The 12,952-nt window shown below is 62.4% G+C and overlaps 1 protein-coding gene across 1 annotated transcript in view; it reads left to right on the top strand.

Annotated features, from left to right (window-relative positions):
• Nucleotides 1-219: 219 nt before the first annotated feature.
• Nucleotides 220-12,952, top strand: part of LOC121275013 (non-homologous end joining factor IFFO1-like) — a gene marked incomplete at its 5' end in the record, with an annotated part of 217,784 nt that continues 205,051 nt past the window's right edge. Inside the window, one exon of the mRNA XM_041182406.1 lies at nucleotides 220-280. Coding sequence (XP_041038340.1) covers nucleotides 220-280 — 61 coding nt within the window. The remainder of the gene's footprint in view (nucleotides 281-12,952) is intronic.

Raw genomic sequence — 12,952 nt, 5'->3', positions numbered from 1 at the left:
GGAGTGTTTGATGGGGACAGTGTAGAGGGAGATTTACTCTGTATCTAACCCCGTGCTGTTCCTGTCCTGGGAGTGTTTGATGGAGACGGTGTAGAGCGAGATTTACTCTGTATCTAACCCCGTGCTGTTCCTGTCCTGGGAGTGTTTGATGGGGACGGTATAGATGGAGATTTACTCTGTATCTAACCCCGTGCTGTCCCTCTCTGTGTTTTCTTGTAGATGGGAACAGGAATACCTGCTTCGGGTGGAGCTCCAGGACAGAGTTGCCACTCTAGAAGAGGTACGCAATTGGACATATCTCCCCTGAACTCCTAAGTATCCCCTCCCGCCGCTGAACTCTGAACCTTGAACCCTGTCCCTCTGCAGAACCTGCAGCCACTTCTCGCTCTGACTGCCTGAATCACATTGTGGCCCCACAACCTTTACCTTTTAACCCTGCACTCAGACGCTGTATTGCCCCTCCTGGAGCTGACCGTTCACCTTTCACCCTGACCTTTAAACCTGACCTCCAGCAGGTCGCTGGCCGCTGACCCCCGCCCCCCCACCCTCAGCACATCCCTCACCCCAGCCCGGGCGACCTTCCACTGACTCGTAACCCCTGAACCCTCACCCCAGCGCGACCCCGAATCATCACCTTCACCGGGGTTACAGAACTTTCTACGCAAATCAAACCCCGATTTATTTACCCCAATCAAAGACCGCCCCTCGTTGGCAGCTCTAACCCGAATGGACCCAAACCTCACTTTCACCCTAACCCTGACCCCGAACCCCTAACCCTAACCTTAAACCTAACCCTAACACTAACCCTAACCCTAACACTAAACCGAATGGACCCAAACCTCACTTTGACCCTAACCCTGACCCCGAAACCCTAACCCTAACCCTACCCCTAACCCTAAGGCTAACCCCAACCCCTCATCGGCAACACAGACCCAACCCTCACTTTGACCCTAACCTTGACCCCGAGCCCCTAAACCTGACACCCTAAACCTGACTCCCTAACCACAAACGTAACCCTAACCCTAAACCTGAGCACCTAACCATAACCCTAACACTAACCCTAAACCTGAGACCCTAGCCCTAACCCTAACCCTAATCCTAACCCTAACCCCTCATCGGCAACACTAACCCAACCCTCACTTTGACCCTAACCCTGACCCCGAACCCCTAACCCTAACCCTAAGCCTAACCCTAACCCTAACACTAACCCTAACTCTGAGACCCTAAACCTGACACCCTAAACCTGAGTCCCTAACCCTAACCCTAACCCTAAACCTGAGGCCCTAACCCTAACCCTAACCCTAACCCTAACCCTAACTCTGAGCCCCTAAACCTGAGTCACTAACCCTAACCCTAACCCTAAACCTGAGCCCCTAACCCTAACCCTAACCCTAACACTAAACCGAATGGACCCAAACATCACTTTGACCCTAACCCTGATCCTGAACCCCTAACCCTAACCCTAACCCTAACCCTAACGCTAACCCTAACCCTAACCCTGAGCGCCTAAACCTGAGTCCCTAACACTAAACCTAACCCTAACCCTAAACCTGAGCCCCGAAACCGGAGGCCCTAACTCTAAACCTAACCCTAACCCTAAACCTGAGACCCTAACCGTAACCCTAATGCTAATCCTAAACTTGAGCCCCTAACCCTAACACTAACCCTGAGCCCCTAAACCTGAGTCCCTAACCCTAAACCTAACACTAACCCTAAACCTGAGCCCCTAACCCTAAGTCTAACCCTAATCCTGAACCCCTAAACCTGAGTCTCTAACGAGAAACCTAACCCTAACCATAAACCTGAGCCCTCAACCCTAACCCTAATGCTAACCCTAAACCAGAGCCCCTAACCCTAATCCTGAGCCCCTAAACCTGAGTCCCTAACCCTAACCCTAACCCTAACCCTAAAACTAACTCTAACCCTAACATTACCCCTAACCCTAACCCTAACCCTAACCCTAACCTTAACCCGAAACCTGAGCCCCTAACCCTAACCCTAACCCTAACCCTAAACCTGAGCCCCTAACCCTAACCCTGAGCCCCTACACCTGAGCCCCTAACCCTAACCCTGAGCCCCTAAACCTGAGTCCCTAACCCTAACCCTAACCCTAACCCTAACCCCTAACCCTAACCCTAACCCTAACCCTAACCCTAACCCTAATCCCTAACCCTAACCCTAACCCTAACCCTAACCCCAAACCTGAGCCCCTAAACCTAACCCTGAGCCCGTAAACCTGAGTCCCTAAACCTAACCCTAACCCTAACCCTAACCCTAACTCTGAGCCCCTAAACCTGAGCCCCTAACCCTAACCCTAACCCTAACCCTAACACTAACACTAACCCTAGCACTAACCCAAACACTAACCATAACCCTAACCCTAACCCTAAACCTAACCCTAACCCTAACCCTAACCCTAACCCTAACACTAACCCTAACCCTAAACCGAACCTTAACACTAACCCTAACCCTAACCCTAACACTAACACTAACACTAACCCTAGCACTAACCCAAACACTAACGATAACCCTAACCCTAAACCTAACCCTAACCCTAACACTAACCCTAACCCTAAACCTAAACCGAACCCTAACCCTAACCCTAACCCTAACCCTAAACCTAACCCTAACCCTAACACTAACCCTAACCCTAACCCTAACACAAACACTAACCCTAGCAGTAACCCTAACCAAAACCCTAACACTAACCCTAACCCTAACACTAACCCTAACCCTAACCCTAACCCTAACACTAACACTAACCCTAGCACTAACCTAAACACTAACCATAACCCTAACCCTAACACTAACCCTAACCCTAACCCTAACACTAACACTAACACTAACCCTAGCACTAACCCAAACACTAACCATAACCCTAACCCTAACCCTAACACTAACCCTAACCCTAAGCCTAACCCTAACACTAACACTAACCCTAGCACTAACCCAAACACTAACCATAACCCTAACCCTAAACCTAACCCTAACCCTAACCCTAAACCTAACCCTAACCCAAACACTAACCATAACCCTAACACTAACCCTAACCCTAACCCTAGCACTAACGCTAACCCTAACCCTAACCCTAACCCTAGCACTAACGCTAACCCTAACCCTAACCCTAACCCTAACCCTAGCACTAACGCTAACCCTAACCCTAACCCTAGCACTAAAGCTAACCCTAACCCTAACCCTGATACTAACCCTAAACCGGAGCCCCAAACCTAACCCTAACCCTAACCCTAATCCTAACCCTAATCCTAACCCAAACCCTAACACTAACCCTAACCCTAACCCAAACCCTAACACTAACCCTAACCCAAACCCAAACCCTAACACTAACACTAACCCTAACCCTAACCCTAATCCTAACCCAAACCCTAACACTAACCCTAACCCTAACCCTAACCCTAACACTAACCCTAACCCTAACCCTAAACCCTAACCCTAACCCTAACCCTAACCCTAACCCTAACACTAACCCTAACCCTAAACCCTAAACCTAACCCTGATCCTAACCCTAACCCTGACCCTAACCCTGACCCCGAGACCCTAAACCTGACCCTGACCCCGAGACCCTAACCCGGACCCCGAGACCCTAACCCTGACCCCGAGACCCTGACCCTGAGTCCCTGACCCTGACCCCGCGACCCTAACCCTAACCCTGACCCCGAGACCCTAACCCGGACCCCGAGCCCCTAACCCTGACCCCGAGACCCTAACTCTGACCCCGAGACCCTGACCCTGACCCCGAGACCCTGACCCTGACCCCGAGACCCTGACCCTGACCCTGACCCCGAGACCCTAACCCTGACCCCGAGACCCTAACCCTGACCCTGACCCTGACCCCGAGACCCTGACCCTGACCCCGAGACCCTAACCTTGACCCTGACCCCGACCCACTGACCCTGACCCTGAGCCCCTGACCCTGACCCTGAGCCCCTGACCCCGAGCCCCTAACCCTGACCCCGAGTCCCTAACCGTGACCCTGACCCCGACCCACTGACCCTGACCCCGAGCCCCTAACCCTGACCCCGAGTCCCTAACCGTGACCCTGACCCCGACCCACTGACCCTGACCCCGAGCCCCTGACCCTGATCCCGAGACCCTAACCCTGACCCCGAGCCCCTAGCCCTGACCCTGACCCCGAGACCCTAACCCTGACCCCGAGCCCCTAACCCTGACCCTGACCCTGACCCCGAGACCCTAACCCTGACCCCGAGCCCCTAACCCTGACCCTGACCCTGACCCCGAGCCCCTGACCCTGACCCTAACCCTGAGCCCCTGACCCTGACCCTGACCCTGAGCCCCTGACCCCGAGCCCCAACCCTGGCCCTGACCCTGAGCCCCTGACCCTGACCCTGACCCTGACCCTGACCCCGAGCCCCAACCATGACCCTGACCCTGAGCCCCTGACCCTGACCCTGACCCTGAGCCCCTAACCCTGACCCTGACCCCGACCCACTGACCCTGACACCGACCCACTGACCCTGACCCTGACCCCGAGACCCTGACCCTGATGCCGAGCCCCTGACCCTGACCCCGAGACCCTAACCCTGCCCCTGACCCTGAGCCCCTAACCCTGACCCTGACCCTGAGCCCCTAACCCTGACCCTGACCCCGAGCCCCTAACCCTGACCCTGACCCCGAGCCCCAACCCTGACCCCAAGCCCCTAACCCTGACCCCGAGCCCCTAACCCTGACCCTGACACTGAGCCCCTAACCCTGACCCTGACCCCGAGACCCTAACCCTGACCATGACCCTGAGCCCCTAACCCTGACCCTGAGCCCCTAACCCTGACCCCGAGCCCCTAACCCTGACCCTGACCCTGACACCGAGACCCTAACCCTGACCCCGAGCCCCTGACCCTGACACTGACCCCGAGCCCCTAACCCTGACCCCGAGCCCCTGACCCTGACCCCGAGCCCCTAACCCTGACCCTGACCCCGAGCCCCTGACCCTGACCCTGACCCTGAGCCCCTAAACCTGACCCCGAGACCCTAACCCTGACCCCGAGACCCTAACCCTGACCCTGACCCTGAGCCCCTAACCCTGACCCCGAGACCCTGACAATGACCCTGACCCTGAGCCCCTGACCCTGACCCCAAGCCCCTAACCCTGACCCCGAGACCCTGACCCTGACCCTGACCCTGAGCCCCTAACCCTGACACCGAGATCCTAACCCTGACCCCGAGACCCTAACCCTGACCCTGACCCTGAGCCCCTGACGCTGACCCTGACCCTGAGCCTCTAACCCTGACCCCGAGCCCCTAACCCTGACCGTGACCCTGAGCCTCTAACACTGACCCTGACCCCGAGCCCTTGACCCCGAGCCCCTAACCCTGACCCTGACCCTGACCTCCTGACCCTGACACTGAGCCCCTGACCCTGACCCTGACCCTGAGCCCCTAACCCTGACCCTGACCCCGAGCCCTTGACCCCGAGCCCCTGACCCTGACCCTGAGCTCCTGACTCTGACCCCGAGACCCTAACCCTGACCCTGAGCCCCTAACCCTAACCCTGACCCTGAGCCCCTAACCCTGACCCTGACCCCGACCCACTGACCCTGACCCCGAGCCCCTGACCCAGACCCTGACCCCGAGCCCCTAACCCTAACCCGAGCCCCTTACCCTGACCCTGACCCCGACCCACTGACCCTGACCCCGACCCACTGACCCTGACCCCGACCCACTGACCCTGACCCCGACCCACTGATCCTGACACCGAGACCCTGACCCTGACCCCGAGACCCTGACCTTGACCCCGAGACCCTAACCCTGACCCTGACCCGGAGCCCCTGACCCCGAGCCCCTGACCCTGACCCCGAGCCCCTGACCCTGACCCCGAGACCCTGACCCTGACGCCGAGCCCCTGACCCTGACCCCGAGACCCTAACCCTGACCCCGAGACCCTGACCCTGACCCCGAGCCCCTGACCCTGACCCCGAGACCCTGACCCTGACGCCGAGCCCCTGACCCTGACCCCGAGCCCCTAGCCCTGACCCTGACCCTGACCCTGACCCTGAGCCCCTGACCCTGACCCCGAGACCCTAACCCTGACCCTGACCCTGACCCCGAGCCCCTGACCCTAACCCTGACCCTAACCCTGACCCCGAGCCCCTAGCCCTGACCCTGACCCTGACCCCGAGCCCCTAACCCTGACCCTGACCCTGACCCCAAGCCCCTAACCCTGACCCTGACCCTGACCCCGAGCCCCAACCCTGACCCTGACCCTGAGCCCCTGACCCTGACCCTGAGCCCCTAACCCTGACCCTGACCCCGACCCACTGACCCTGACACCGACCCATTAACCCTGACCCTGACCCCGAGACCCTAACCCTGACCCTGAGTCCCTAACCCTGACCCTGACCCCGACCCACTGACCCTGACCCCGAGCCCCTGACCCCGAGACCCTAACCCTGACCCTGACCCTGAGCCCCTAGCCCTGACCCTGACCCTGAGCCCCTAACCCTGAACCTGAGACCCTAACCCTGACCCCGAGACCCTAACCCTGACACCGAGATCCTGACCCCGAGCCCCTAACCCTGACCCTGACCCTGACCCTGACCCTGAGCCCCTAACCCTGACCCCGAGACCCTGACCCTAACCCTGACCCCGAGCCCCTAACCCTGACCCCGAGACCCTAACCCTAACCCTGACCCCGAGCCCCTAACCCTGACCCTGAGACACTAACCCTGACCCCGAGCCCCTAACCCTGACCCCGAGCCCCTAACCCTGACCCCGAGTCCCTAACCGTGACGCTGACCCCAACCCACTGACCCTGACCCCGAGCCCCTGACCCTGACCCCGAGACCCTAACCCTGACCCCGAGCCCCTAGCCCTGACCCTGACCCCGAGACCCTAACCCTGACCCCGAGCCCCTAACCTTGACCCTGACCCTGACCCCGAGACCCTGACCCCGAGCCCCTAACCCTGACCCTAACCCTGACCCCGAGCCCCTAACCCTGACCCTAACCCTGACCCCGAGCCCCTGACCCTGACCCTGACCCTGAGCCCCTGACCCTGACCCTGACCCTGAGCGCCTGACCCCGAGCCCCAACCCTGACCCTGACCCTGAGCCCCTGACCCTGACCCTGACCCTGACCCTGAGCCTGACCCCGAGCCCCAACCATGACCCTGACCCTGAGCCCCTGACCCTGACCCTGACCCTGAGCCCCTAACCCTGACCCTGACCCCGACCCACTGACCCTGACACCGACCCACTGACCCTGACCCTGACCCCGAGACCCTGACCCTGATGCCGAGCCCCTGACCCTGACCCCGAGACCCTAACCCTGCCCCTGACCCTGAGCCCCTAACCCTGACCCTGACCCTGAGCCCCTAACCGTGACCCTGACCCCGAGCCCCTAACCCTGACCCTGACCCCGAGCCCCAACCCTGACCCCAAGCCCCTAACCCTGACCCCGAGCCCCTAACCCTGACCCTGACACTGAGCCCCTAACCCTGACCCTGACCCCGAGACCCTAACCCTGACCATGACCCTGAGCCCCTAACCCTGACCCTGAGCCCCTAAACCTGACCCCGAGCCCCTAACCCTGACCCTGACCCTGACACCGAGACCCTAACCCTGACCCCAAGCCCCTGACCCTGACACTGACCCCGAGCCCCTAACCCTGACCCCGAGCCCCTGACCCTGACCCTGAGCCCCTAACCCTGACCCTGACCCCGAGCCCCTGACCCTGACCCTGACCCTGAGCCCCTAACCCTGACCCCGAGACCCTAACCCTGACCCCGAGACCCTAACACTGACCCTGACCCTGAGCCCCTAACCCTGACCCCGAGACCCTGACAATGACCCTGACCCTGAGCCCCTGACCCTGACCCCAAGCCCCTAACCCTGACCCCGAGACCCTGACCCTGACCCTGACCCTGAGCCCCTAACCCTGACCCCGAGATCCTAACCCTGACCCCGAGACCCTAACCCTGACCCTGACCCTGAGCCCCTGACGCTGACCCTGGCCCTGAGCCTCTAACCCTGACCCCGAGCCCCTAACCCTGACCCTGACCCTGAGCCTCTAACCCTGACCCTGACCCCGAGCCCTTGACCCCGAGCCCCTAACCCTGACCCTGACCCTGACCTCTTGACCCTGACACTGAGCCCCTGACCCTGACCCTGACCCTGAGCCCCTAACCCTGACCCTGACCCCGAGCCCTTGACCCTGAGCCCCTGACCCTGACCCTGAGCTCCTGACCCTGACCCCGAGACCCTAACCCTGACCCTGAGCCCCTAACCCTAACCCTGACCCTGAGCCCCTAACCCTGACCCTGACCCCGAGCCCCTGACCCAGACCCTGACCCCCAGCCCCTAACCCTAACCAGAGCCCCTTACCCTGACCCTGACCCCGACCCACTGACCCTGACCCCGACCCACTGACCCTGACCCCGACCCACTGATCCTGACACCAAGACCCTGACCCTGACACCGAGACCCTGACCCTGACCCCGAGACCCTGACCCTGAACCCGAGACCCTAACCCTGACCCTGACCCCGAGCCCCTGACCCTGACCCCGAGACCCTGACCCTGACGCCGAGCCCCTGACCCTGACCCCGAGACCCTGACCCTGACCCCGAGCCCCTGACCCTGACCCCGAGCCCCTAGCCCTGACCCTGACCCTGACCCTGACCCTGAGCCCCTGACCCTGACCCCGAGACCCTAACCCTGACCCCGAGACCATAACCCTGACCCTGACCCTGACCCTGACCCCGAGCCCCTGACCCTAACCCTGACCCTAACCCTGACCCCGAGCCCCTAGCCCTGACCCTGACCCTGACTCTGAGCCCCTAACCCTGACCCTGACCCTGACCCCAAGCCCCTAACCCTGACCCTGACCCTGACCCCGAGCCCCTGACCCTAACCCTGACCCTAACCCTGACCCCGAGCCCCTAGCCCTGACCCTGACCCTGACTCTGAGCCCCTAACTCTGACCCTGACCCTGACCCCAAGCCCCTAACCCTGACCCTGACCCTGACCCCGAGCCCCAACCCTGACCCTGACCCTGAGCCCCTGACCCTGACCCTGACCCTGAGCCCCTAACCCTGACCCTCACCCCGACCCACTGACCCTGACACCGACCCACTGACCCTGACCCTGACCCCGAGACCCTAACCCTGACCCTGACCCCGACCCGCTGACCCTGACCCCGAGCCCCTAACCCTAACCCGAGCCCCTAACCCTGACCCTGACCCCGACCCACTGACCCTGACCCCAAACCCCTAACCCTGACCCCGAGACCCTAACCCTGACCCCGAGACCCTAACCCTGACCCCGAGCCCCTAACCTTGACCCTGACCCCGAGACCCTAACCCTGACCCTGACCCCGAGCCCCGACCCTGACCCCGAGCCCCTGACCCTGACCCCGAGACCCTGACCCTGACGCTGAGCCCCTGACCCTGACCCCGAGACCCTAACCCTGACCGTGACCCTGAGCCCCTGACGCTGACCCTGACCCTGAGCCTCTAACCCTGACCCTGAGCCCCTAACCCTGACCCTGACCCTGAGCCTCTAACCCTGACCCTGACCCCGAGCCCTTGACCCCGAGCCCCTAACCCTGACCCTGACCCTGACCTCCTGACCCTGACACTGAGCCCCTGACCCTGACCCTGACCCTGAGCCCCTAATCCTGACCCTGACCCCGAGCCCTTGACCCCGAGCCCCTGACCCTGACCCTGAGCTCCTGACCCTGACCCTGAGACCGTAACCCTGACCCTGAGCCCCTAACCCTAACCCTGACCCTGAGCCCCTAACCCTGACCCTGACCCCGACCCACTGACCCTGACCCCGAGCCCCTGACCCAGACCCTGACCCCGAGCCCCTAACCCTAACCCGAGCCCCTTACCCTGACCCTGACCCCGACACACTGACCCTGACCCCGACCCACTGACCCTGACCCCGACCCACTGACCCTGACCCCGACCCACTGATCCTGACACCAAGACCCTGACCCTGACACCGAGACACTGACCCTGACCCCGAGACCCTGACCCTGAACCCGAGACCCTAACCCTGACCCTGACCCCGAGCCCCTGACCCTGACCCCGAGCCCCTGACCCTGACCCCGAGACCCTGACCCTGACGCCGAGCCCCTGACCCTGACCCCGAGACCCTGACCCTGACCCCGAGACCCTGACCCTGACGCCGTGCCCCTGACCCTGACCCCGAGACCCTGACCCTGACCCCGAGACCCTAACCCTGACCCCGAGACCCTAACCCTGACCCTGACCCCGAGCCCCTGACCCTAACCCTGACCCTAACCCTGACCCCGAGCCCCTAGCCCTGACCCTGACCCTGACTCTGAGACCCTAACCCTGACCCTGACCCTGACCCCAAGCCCCTAACCCTGACCCTGACCCTGACCCCGAGCCCCAACCCTGACCCTGACCCTGAGCCCCTGACCCTGACCCTGACCCTGAGCCCCTAACCCTGACCCTGACCCCGACCCACTGAACCTGACACCGACCCACTGACCCTGACCCTGACCCCGAGACCCTAACCCTGACCCTGAGTCCCTAACCCTGACCCTGACCCCGACCCACTGACCCTGACCCCGAGCCCCTGACCCCGAGACCCTAACCCTGACCCTGACCCTGAGCCCCTAGCCCTGACCCTGACCCTGAGCCCCTACCCCTGACCATGAGACCCTAACCCTGACCCCGAGACCCTGACCCCGAGCCCCTAACCCTGACCCTGACCCTGACCCTGACCCTGAGCCCCTAACCCTGACCCCGAGACCCTGACCCTAACCCTGACCCCGAGCCCCTAACCCTGACCCCGAGACCCTAACCCTAACCCTGACCCCGAGCCCCTAACCCTGACCCTGACCCCGAGCCCTTGACCCCGAGCCCCTAACCCTGACCCTGACCCTGACCTCCTGACCCTGACACTGAGCCCCTGACCCTGACCCTGACCCTGACCCTGAGCCCCTAACCCTGACCCTGACCCCGAGCCCTTGACCCCGAGCCCCTGACCCTGACCCTGAGCTCCTGACCCTGACCCTGAGACCCTAACCCTGACCCTGAGCCCCTAACCCTAACCCTGACCCTGAGCCCCTAACCCTGACCCTGACCCCGACCCACTGACCCTGACCCCGAGCCCCTGACCCAGACCCTGACCCCGAGCCCCTAACCCTAACCCGAGCCCCTTACCCTGACCCTGACCCCGACACACTGACCCTGACCCCGACCCACTGACCCTGACCCCGACCCACTGACCCTGACCCCGACCCACTGATCCTGACACCAAGACCCTGACCCTGACACCGAGACACTGACCCTGACCCCGAGACCCTGACCCTGAACCCGAGACCCTAACCCTGACCCTGAACCCGAGACCCTAACCCTGACCCTGACCCCGAGCCCCTGACCGCCCTGACCCTGACCCCGAGACCCTGACCCTGACGCCGAGCCCCTGACCCTGACCCCGAGACCCTGACCCTGACCCCGAGACCCTGACCCTGACACCGTGCCCCTGACCCTGACCCCGAGACCCTGACCCTGACCCCGAGACCCTAGCCCTGACCCCGAGACCCTAACCCTGACCCTGACCCTGACCCCGAGCCCCTGACCCTAACCCTGACCCTAACCCTGACCCCGAGCCCCTAGCCCTGACCCTGACCCTGACTCTGAGCCCCTAACCCTGACCCTGACCCTGACCCCAAGCCCCTAACCCTGACCCTGACCCTGACCCCGAGCCCCTGACCCTAACCCTGACCCTAACCCTGACCCCGAGCCCCTAGCCCTGGCCCTGACCCTGACCCCGAGCCCCTAACCCTGACCCTGACCCTGACCCCAAGCCCCTAACCCTGACCCTGACCCTGACCCCGAGCCCCTAACCCTGACCCTGACCCTGAGCCCCTGACCCTGACCCTGACCCTGAGCCCCTAACCCTGACCCTGACCCCGACCCACTGACCCTGACACCGACCCACTGACCCTGACCCTGACCCCGAGACCCTAACCCTGACCCTGAGTCCCTAACCCTGACCCTGACCCCGACCCACTGACCCTGACCCCGAGCCCCTGACCCCGAGACCCTAACCCTGACCCTGACCCTGAGCCCCTAGCCCTGACCCTGACCCTGAGCCCCTACCCCTGACCCTGAGACCCTAACCCTGACCCAGAGACCCTAACCCTGACCCCGAGACCCTGACCCCGAGCCCCTAACCCTGACCCTGACCCTGAGCCCCTAACCCTGACCCCGAGACCCTGACCCTAACCCTAACCCCGAGCCCCTAACCCTGACCCCGAGACCCTAACCCTAACCCTGACCCCGAGCCCCTAACCCTGACCCTGAGACCCTAACCCTGACCCCGAGCCCCTAACCCTGACCCCGAGACCCTGACCCTAACCCTGACCCCGAGCCCCTAACCCTGACCCCGAGACCCTAACCCTAACCCTGACCCCGAGCCCCTAACCCTGACCCTGACCTTGACCCTGACGCTGAGCCCCTAACCCTGACCCCGAGCCCCTAACCCTGACCCCGAGACCCTAACCCTGACCCCGAGACCCTGACCCTGACCCTGAGACCCTAACCCTGACCCCGAGACCCTAACCCTGACCCCGAGACCCTAGCCTTGACCCTGAGCCCCTAACCCTGACCCCGAGACCCTAACCCTAACCCGAGCCCCTGACCCCGAGACTCTAACCCTGACCCTGACCCCGACCCACTGACCCTGACCCCGAGCCCCTAACCCTGACCCCGAGCCCCTAACCCTGACCCTGACCCTGACCCCGAGACCCTAACCCTGACCCTGACCCCGACCCACTGACCCTGACCCCGACCCACTGATCCTGACACCAAGACCCTGACCCTGACACCGAGACCCTGACCCTGACCCCGAGACCCTAACCCTGACCCTGACCCCGAGCCCCTGACCCTGACCCCGAGCCCCTGACCCTGACCCCGAGACCCTGACCCTGACGCCGAGCCCTT

The sequence above is a fragment of the Carcharodon carcharias genome (assembly GCF_017639515.1).
Source record: "Carcharodon carcharias isolate sCarCar2 chromosome 40 unlocalized genomic scaffold, sCarCar2.pri SUPER_40_unloc_1, whole genome shotgun sequence".
In the NCBI taxonomy this organism is placed as follows: Eukaryota; Metazoa; Chordata; class Chondrichthyes; order Lamniformes; family Lamnidae; genus Carcharodon; species Carcharodon carcharias.
The sequence above is the reverse complement of the archived record's forward strand: the minus strand, read 5'-3'. Positions and strand labels throughout refer to the sequence as shown.